The sequence below is a fragment of the Chaetura pelagica genome, unplaced genomic scaffold (assembly GCF_000747805.2).
Source record: "Chaetura pelagica isolate M959 unplaced genomic scaffold, ChaPel_1.0 scaffold542, whole genome shotgun sequence".
Lineage (NCBI taxonomy): Eukaryota > Metazoa > Chordata > Aves > Apodiformes > Apodidae > Chaetura > Chaetura pelagica.
Window position 1 is genome coordinate 140510 of NW_009952493.1, and position 9438 is coordinate 149947.

The 9438-nt window shown below is 53.5% G+C and overlaps 2 protein-coding genes across 2 annotated transcripts in view; one reads left to right on the forward strand and one right to left on the reverse strand.

Moving 5' to 3' along the window:
• The window catches only part of NSF (N-ethylmaleimide-sensitive factor), a 74776-nt gene extending 73077 nt beyond the window's left edge, over positions 1-1699 (forward strand). The window contains exon 21 of the mRNA XM_010008871.1: positions 1689-1699. The gene's annotated coding sequence lies outside the window, so the exon portion shown is untranslated. The remainder of the gene's footprint in view (positions 1-1688) is intronic.
• Positions 1700-2757: 1058 nt separating this feature from the next.
• The window catches only part of WNT3 (wingless-type MMTV integration site family, member 3), a 47244-nt gene continuing 40563 nt past the window's right edge, over positions 2758-9438 (reverse strand). Inside the window, exons 3-4 of the mRNA XM_010008872.1 lie at positions 4619-4884; positions 2758-3237 (exon numbers count right to left, since the gene is read on the reverse strand). Of these exons, the coding sequence (XP_010007174.1) occupies positions 2758-3237; positions 4619-4884 (746 nt within the window). The remainder of the gene's footprint in view (positions 3238-4618; positions 4885-9438) is intronic.

A 9438-nucleotide genomic window follows, 5' to 3' on the forward strand; every position in this document is an offset into this window, starting at 1 on the left:
AACTACACCAGCTGGCAAGTGCTTTTCTTTCTCTTTTTTTTTACCTTCTCTTTAATGACTTACCACCAAAAAAAACAAAAAGCCAGTTGAAATATATTTTTCTCCAAATATATATATTTATATAATATATAATCTTAGTTAACTCAAGTATATACATAGTATAATAAATAATGCTTATAAAAAGAGAAATTTTCTGAATATAAAATAAAACAAACAAAAAAATCGACCTCTACAACTTTATACAAAACTTTGGATACAGCAGATTGATGGAAAAAGATCTTCCATTCAGTGCTAGAACACCTGGCTACAGGAAAATAATTACAAGGCAATAAATGTTCTATTTATTATTAAATACCTTTTCTTGATTAAAACAAACGAACAAACAAACAAATAAAATGGGATTTTGTTTAAAATACTTGGAGGCCTCCCACACACTGAATTCCAGGTATAATTTTAAATAGGATGCATCTCAGGGACGGGTTGTTTCTGAACGGGGAGGGTTTGGAGCTCTCCTGGGACCTTGGTGCTCTGCAGAGGAGGGGCTGAGGAATCTGCCCTGGTTCTCTAGCCACAGGTCTGAGGGCCAGGGCCACATTCTGTGCTCCATGGGAGGGGTTGTCACCCCTGTTTAGTGCTCATTGAAGTGCCATGAGCTGCTCTTGCCATGGGTGGGTGAGGGGAAGAGAGGACGCAACTTCAGTGGTTCAGCCAGATTTCTGTTCTGTCACTGATGCATGAGAAGCTGAGCATGAGCCACCAATGTGTCCTGGTGGCCAACAGGCTGACCATGAGCCAACAATGTGCCCCTGTGGCCAAGAAGGCCAATGTCATCCTGGGAGCACCAAGAAGAGCGTGGCCAGCAGGTCAGGGAGGTTCTCCTGCCCCTCTGCTCTGCCCTGGGGAGGCCCCATCTGGAGAACTGGGCCCAGTTCTGGGCTGCCCAGTTGCAGAAGGACAAGGAGCTGCTGGAGAGAGTCCAGCCCAGGGCACTGAGATGCTGAGGGGGCTGGAGCATCTGCCTGTGAGGAAAGGCTGGGAGAGCTGGGGCTGTTGAGGCTGGAGAGGAGGAGGCTGAGGAGGGATCTGCTCAGTGCTGATCAATATCTGCAGGGGGTGGCAGGAGGATGGGGCCAGACTCTTCCCAGTGGTGCCCAGGGACAGGACAAGGGGCAATGGGCACCAACTGGAGCCCAGGAGGTTTGAGTTAAACATAAGGACAACTTTCCTGTGAGGGTGGCAGAGCCCTGGGACAGGCTGCCCAGGGAGGTGGTGGAGTCTCCATCCCTGGAGACATTCCAAACCCACCTGGATGTGTTCCTGTGTGAGCTACTGTAGACGACCCTGTTCTAGCAGGGGGTTGGACTTGGTGGTCTCCAGAGGTCCCTTCCAACCCCTGACCATCCTGTGATTGTGTGCTATCAGAATGTGGTTCTTGGTCCTCACCACCTGTGGAGGAGCCCACCAGGACAGTTACAGTATTGATTGGTTTTCAGTGGTCAATGTCCCATCAGAACATGGGCCCAAAATGAGGGGCAGGGAGGGGGATGTGTCCTGGGGGGCAGGTGGAGGGACAAGTGCTTCTTCTTCTGCACTGAGATGGGTCATGGGATGCCTGTGGCTACACCCAGGGCCCAAACCCCTGCCAGGGGTGTGGAGTCTCTTTATGGACCAGCTGCTAGCAACTCCAGAAATCCTGTGGGAAGGAAAGGGTCTGCCTGGGATTGTGCTGTGGGATGAAGGTCTCCCTTTCCCATCTGCCCTTGCCTCTCCTTTGCTGGATGAAAGGGTTTGATCAAGCCTGCCTGGTGAGGGAAGGCTGACAAGAAGCCTTGGACAGAAGCTTCTTCTTACCGTGGCTTCTGTCTCCTCATCCCTTGGTGATGCTCAGAGCTGGTGCAGCAGCTCTCCTGGCCCATACCCTGTGCCCAGAGAGATGCTCTGGGCTCGCTCTGCAACATGAAGTCATATTAGTTAATAGCTGCATCAACTGGGTGGATCTGGCCAGATCCTTAAACACCTCTGTTGAGCAGCTGGGTGCAGCCCCAGGTAAGTCCCAGCCTCACCCTGTGGGATCTGCTCTTGCCCTGGGACAAATGCCAGAGGATCAGCATCTCTGCTCTGGTTTCCTGCTGTCCTCCTCAGGGGGTTTAGGGGATGAGTTGGGGCTGTGGGAGCAGAGGGCAAAGGGGCTGTAGGGCCTGGGTTTGTTTTCCAACATCATGTCCAGGAGGAGCAGGAAAGGGGCCTGGCTGGTGCAGGGGGTTGGCTCCTTTCCTCCCCACCACATCTGCTGAGCCCAGGATGGCTGAGCCAGAAGGCAGAGGAACCTGCTCAGCTTTCACTGTCTGAAGTTCATTTCCCCCTGAATCCCTGGGTTGGGTCTACATGGGCCAGACCTCAGGAGGAGGATGGAGCTGTGAGCAGCACCCTGACTGCTGTGACCTTGCTTGTACCTGCTCTGTCCCTGCTGCCCCCACACAGCCCATCGTGCCCAACAGCCTGAGATCAGCCAGGGGATCAGTCACCTAACGTGTCTGCAGTGTCAGGTCCTGCCTTGGGCCTCCTTGTCTGGGGTGAGATGCTGTGAGCCCGTCCGCAGCGCCGGTGGTGGCTGTGGGAGGGTCTGCCCTGACCAAGGGCACCGGGATTTTTTCATGCCATCCTTTGAGGCCACCACTTAGGGACTGATCACAGGGTTGATGGATGCCCTGGCCCTGCTCTGGAGCAACCTCCCGTCAGTTGGAGACCTACCCACGTTTACTTGCAGGTGTGGACGTCGTAGACACGTGTGCACTCCTGGCAGCTCACGTAGCAGCACCAGTGGAAGATGCAGTGACACTTCTCCTTCCGCTTCTCAGTCCTGGTGTTGTGGCCGCGGCCGCAGCACAGGAGGTCGCAGCCGTCGATCCCGTGGGATGTGACGTTGCAGGTTCTGTCCCTGGTCCCAAAGGAGCCCGTCTCTGGGTTGGGCTCACAGAAGTTGGGGGAGTTCTCATAGTAAACCAGATCCCGCTCCGTCGGCGGCTTGAAAAGCGCGTACTTGGCTCTCAGAGTTTCTACCCATCCCCGGGATTCCCGGTGCTTTTCCACCACCATCTCCGAGGCGCTGTCGTACTTGTCCTTCAGGTAGTCCCCGATCGCCCGGAAGTCTGGCTGGGCCCACCAGCAGGTCTTGACCTCACAGCTGCCTGAGAGGCCGTGGCACTTGCACTTCAGGTGCATGTGGTCCAGGATGGTCTGGGCAGGGAAAACAAGGTGGTCAGGAGCAGCTCAGGGTGCCCAAACCACCAGTCTCAGGTGCCCACCTTTGGTACCCATGTGTAAACATCTGACCAGAACTTGGTCTGGAAAGCGTGGGCTTGGCTGCTCTGTGGGGTCTTGAGCGTGTGGCAGAAACATCTCCAGATGGAGACGTCGTGCTAGGAAAGCATCATTAGGGGGGGAGGTTCAGGAAGTGTTTTTTTTTACCCAAAGAGTTGTCAGAACTGCCCAGGAAGGTGGTGGAGTCACCAACCCTGGAGGAATTCCAGGAACATACAGCTGTGGCACTTCAGGACATGTCTCAGTGGGCATGGGGATTTTTTCTGGGTTGATGGTTGGACTTGGTGATCTTAAAGGTCTTTTCCAACCATGATAATACTGTGACTCTAACCAGCTGTCAAACCCAATCCCATCCAACCCAATCCATTCTAATCCAATCTAATCTAATCTAATCTAACCTAATCTAATCAGATAAACTAAACTAAACTAAGCTAAAATAAATTAAGCTAAGCTAAGCTAATATCTAATCCCAATGTCTGACCCTTTCACTGGGGTCCTCCCTGTCGTGTGTGGTCAGTCAGAGCCCAGGAGAGCTGAGGGTCAGGATGTCTCTGGCACAACGTGTACATGGACCAATCCCCTTGTCCTGGCTTTGCTGACAACCTTTCACTTTATGCCTCCAGTCTGACAATTGGCACTAGAAAGGGAATGAAACTGGGAACCTAAGGTCAGGACAGTCTCTCTTCCCCAGAAACCTCCTCTGTGTGGAGAAAAACAGTAACTGATTTTTTTTTTTAAATTATTAGAGTTTGTTGTTTGTTTGTTTGTGAGATTATTTTTTTTTTTACATAAAGCTGCCAGTCATTAACACAAGCTAATGAGCTTCTACCCTTCCACTTCCGCCTGCTGTGGTATGGAAAGTGGTGTTTGCTTCAAGCTCTGGGTTTGCAGATGACCTAGAGCAGGTGGTGGCCCAGGGACCTGCTGAGAGCAGGAGCACAACAGAATGTTTCAGTTGGAAGGGACCAACAATAAGCAGCTAGTAACCAACAGGGCTACAGCAGGGAGTGCACAGGAAGGAGTAGGATGGGAGGAAAGTCCTCTTCACCATTGACCTGGGGTCTTGGGCAGTTGAGTTTGGTTTCTACAGGCTGCCCTGGAGATGTTTGCAAGGAAGCGAGGTGTGTTTTAGTTCTTCTTAACCCCCACCTGTCTGTTTGGAGACAGTGGAAATGCTATGCCCTGGAAGATAATCCCAGAAAGCTCCTGCCTGGACATGATCAGGGTCACCCTACACCCTGGGGAGCCATACTGGGCTATCCCAGGAGGCCCAGCTCTGGGCCCACCGAGCACTCACCGTCCTGCCGGCCTCGTTGTTGTGCCTGTTCATGGCTGAGCGCGCGTCCGGCCGGTTCTCCCGGGCATCTGCGAACTCCCGGGACACCAACACCCCGAAGTCGGCGTCCTCGCTGCATCCCCCCCATTTCCAGCCATCTCCTGGAGGTCCTTTGTGATGGGAGTCACAGCCACAGATGGTGGACGTGCCCTCGGCACAGGAGCGGGTCACGGCGAAGGCCACCCCGGCCGAGGCGATGGCATGGACGAAGGCAGACTCCCTGGTGGCTGGGGAGAAACAGCCCAGGGATTGTCAGTCAAGGCAAGACTTGTGTTCTCCTTCCCAACCTCCTCCTCCATCACCTACATCCCACTGAAAAGACAAAAGTATTTTATTCATTTTTCAACAAACTCTTTCTGAACCAGGTGCTGCCGGCGTCGCCTTCGGGAGCGGGTTGGGCGGGAGGGGCTGGGGGGGTCACCCCAGCTCCGCGTGTCACAAGGGCAGCGTTTGCCCCAAACATGATGGGAACAGGATTTGACCCAGCACAGACACCCACGTGTAACCAAAACCCCAGTGAGAGCTTGAGGGGCCTCAGAAGACTGGAGTAATACCTGGGCTGGAAAGCAGAGCAGAACTCCATGGCTGGAGGTGGGTAGGCCAAGGGGAGATGAAGAAGTTCATTCATCCACTGAAATGGGGAGAGGTTTCAGATGATATAGGACAGGCAGAACAAAGCCTAAGGGCTGGTGGATACTGTTTAATTAATCTAGGTGCTGCATCTCTGTCCATCACCTCTTCCACCTGTGACCATGGCAGGTCAATGGTTCAAGCTTTCCCCAGCCATGGTCATCCTGTGGAGCCCTGACCTGGACTTTGGACAGCAGGAGCCAAATAAAGATGTTTACATTGGCTGTATGTTATAGTCAGGTGAGAAAGACAAGGCCAAAGCAGGATGTGTGGGAACCACAGAATCACAGGGGTTGGAGGGACCTGAAAGATCACTCAGTCCAACCAGGGCAGGGTCACCCAGAGCACATCACACAGGAACGTGTCCAGGTGGGTTTGAATGTCTCCAGAGAAGGAGACTCCACAGCCTCTCTGGGCAGCCTGGCCCAGGGCTCTGTCACTCTCACAGCAAAGAAGTTCTTCCTGAGATTCACATGGAACCTCCTGGGCTCCAGTTTGCACCCACTGCCCCTTGTCCTGTCACTGGACATCACTGCACAAAGCCTGGCTCTGTCCTCCTGACACTGCCCTGAACAGATTTGTGCCCATGGATGAGGTGGCCCCTCAGTCTCCTCTTCTCCAAGCCCAACAGACCCAGCTCCCTCAGCCTTTCCTCAGCAGGGAGATGTTCCCCTCCCTCCAGCATCTCTGGGGCTCTGCCCTGGGCTCTTCCCAGCAGTTCCCTGTCCTTCTGGAACTGAGGGGCCCAGAACTGGACACAATACTCCAGATGAGGCCTCATCAAGGCAGAACAGAGGGGGAGGAAAACCTCTCTTGACCCACTAACCACCCCCTTTCTAATGCACCCCAGATGCCATTGGCCTTCTTGGCTACAAGGGCACATTGCTGTCTCATGCTCATCCTCCTGCCCACCAGGACCCCCAGGTCCCTTTCTCCTACCCTGCTCTCCAGCAGTTCAGCCCCCAACCTGTACTGGTACATGGGGTTGTTCTTCCCCAGATGCAAAACTCTACACTTGCCCTTGTTAAATTTCATCAAGTTTCTCCCCACCCAACTCTCCAGCCTGTCCAGGTCTCCCTGAATGGCAGCACAGCCTTCTGGTGTGTCAGCCAGACCTCCCAGTTTGGTGTCACCAGCAAACTTGCTGAGGGCACCCTCTGTTCCCTCACCCAGGTCCTTGATGAAAACACTGAACAGCCCCAGTCCCAGCACCGACCCCTGAGGGACCCCACTGGTCACAGGCCCCCAACTACATTGTCCCACTGACCACAAGTCTCTTCCTTTCAACCAGTTCATGATCCACACTAGAACTGGCTGCTCTGTGCCTGGAGCCTCCAAGCTCACCTTAAGTGCCTGGAGCCTCCAAGCTCACCTTAAGTGCCTGAAGCCAGGGAGCTACTGTTCTTCATCATGAACCAAAACCTCTCCAGCAGCCTTGCCCACTGCAGGACCTTCTGCCTGAGCACTGGAGGGTGGTGCACCCAAAGCAGCAGGTGGCATGGAGCCATCAAGACATACTTTCTTGGCCTTCTACTACAAAAGGACACTTCTGAGGTATTAGAAGCACCAGATAACTCTATTGTGAGGAGACCTTGAAAACCTAGACCTGGCTTTAGACACGCCAGAGGAGATAACTTTGTCCACTTAATGTGATGACATTTTTGTACTGTGAGGTCTAGGAGTTCAATGTTATGGTTCTGGGAGTCTTGCAGTTGTAAAATGGACAATACACTGTTAAACTGAAAAGGTGTCTCCTGCTTTTTATATTTTGGTATTTTAACTCTTCAGGAGGTCATAGTAGAACTTGTGATATGCTCTGAACTCAGCTGGTCTTTTTGTTGGTTCTCTGACTGGTGGCTCTTCCACTGTTTTGAAGGCAGGACAATGGCAACTTGGAATTTTTAACTCAGATTAAAGCCCAGTCAGTTGATATCCTTTGTTCCTGTGCTCGCATGGGCTTTCATCTTCAAGAATTTTGAATGGCTCCTGGATTAACTTCATGTGCTTGCAGAGACCAAAGCCTCCCTTCTGCTGTGCTCCAAGAGCTGTATTTGTTAAGTCTTTCCATAAATGTCCATGACACTCACCAGCCTGGATGCCCAGCTCTGCATCTGCTTCTGATTGCTCCAGAAGGGTGAGGATAAGGAAATGCTGCCTTCCAGCTGTGGCCTGGCTGGGGCTGAAGGAAAGTCTCAGGTTGTGCCAGGGGAGGCTGAGGTTGGACCTTGGGAACAGTTTCTCCCTGGCAAGGGTTGTCAGGGCCTGGCCCAGGCTGCCCAGGGCAGGGGGGGAGTCCCCATCCCTGGAGGGGTTTCCAAGCCCTGGAGATGGTGCTGAGGGACACGGGGCGGGGGTGGCCTGGGCAGGGCTGGGGGAAGGGATGGACTTATGACATTAAAGTTCTTTTCCAACCAGAATGATTCCATGATTGTACCACAGCTCAGGGCAGCTCAGAGCTCTCTCCTGACTTAGGACAGTCAGGTGAGTCCCCTGCGTGTTGACCTGCTCAGCAGAGTGACAGAAACTTTGGAGTCTGGGTTCTTGCAGCAATGATCTGGCTGCTCAGCTGCAGAGCTCGGCTCCAGAGGGTTTTCAGGCTTTCTTGGGTTTTGGTGGCTTAGGTTGGTTTTTGGTGTTTTTGGGTTTTTTTTAAATTTTATGTTATTTTTATTTTTAAATTTTTTTCCTAGCAGAGCAGACAGTGTTTCTCTATTTTTACTCATTTTGAAACCAACAGGAGTTTGGCCTTGGGCTTCAGTGAGGCTCTCCCAAGCACAGGCTGTCCCAAGCATGGTCTAAATGATATCTCAGTTGGCTTTCTCCTTGGGAACACCCTTTGGCTCAGAACCTGGTGGAACAATGCACAGTTGGTGTCAGTGCTGCACCCTGGGTCACAACACTGGAGCACTGCAACCCTGCGTGGCATCTGAGGGAGAGGGAGCCTGTAGGTCTCTAAATTCAGAGGAGATGTTGGGGCAAATCCAGCCCTGGAGGTGAAGAAGGGGTGGTCAGGGCCGTGTCTTGGGGAACTGTTGCAGGTGCCCTGGGTGCAGTGGGAGGTGTAGCTTGGCCAAATGACTAGGACAGTTGTCAATGGGTGTGGGACAAAGCCAGGATTTTCTGCTGGCTCATACCAACTATGACTTTGGAGACCATCATGTCCTCCCAGAGCAGGAGCCACGAACCATCTCAGCTGCCCCGCGCGTCCCTCACCTGCTCGTGCCTCATGCCCAGGGGGATAATCACTGCACCTTGTTCTTGGCCTGCAGAGCTTCTCTGCAGAGGTGGGGTGAAGCTCCCAAAAAACAGGCATCTCAAACTGAGCTGATTGCAGCCCATGCAGGTGATAGGAGGAGGCAGCTGGTGGGGACACTCCAGCTGGGAAATGCACATCTCCCCTTGGCTGCAGCACAAGGAACTGGCATCTGGGAGTCAAACATGAGCCTAAACCAGGGCTGCTGAGTCCTGCTGGGACCATGTTGTGGTTTTCACTTTCTTTTAACTCAAACTCTTCCCTGCTTACCCTCCTCACCTCTGATGTACCAGCAGCATTTCATCCTCTGCCTATTGAGGTTTCCTTAGATATCTTTCACCAACCACTTATTCTGGGCCCACTGGGGGCTCTGGGCCACCAGTTGAAGATGACTGCTCCAACTGGAGTGGTTCAGCCTCACAAAGGCTGTTTGGGTGGCCGATGATCTGAAGCAGCTCAGATTAGAGAAGCTGGTGAACCCTTCTGGCCCCAGAGCAGGACAGCTGAGGGGCAGAGGGGGGGACATGAGCTGCTCTCCTTGCTGACGTGCCTTTGCTTTCCATCCTGGGAGGGGGTCCAAGGTGGGATGGAGAGGGGCAGCAGCTTCCTGGAGCCTCCCTGGGTGCTGGGCTGGGAGCCGAGGCTGCGGGTGCTCTGGGGGGCTGCACCCCTCCAGCAGCTGCCCCAGCACCCCGGGCTGGCCCTGCTGCCACAGCTGGGAGGGTCGGGCTGTGGACACAAACCCTGCGCCTTGGAACCGTCCCTGGCTCTGGGCGAGGAGCCGGGAGAGTTTCCCAGAGATGAAATGTGGGAGCAACGTTCCCAGCACCGAGGGAGAGGCTGGCGAGGGAGGATTAGAGCCGCCTTGACAGTGCAGCCCTGTGCTGTCCCAGCCGGG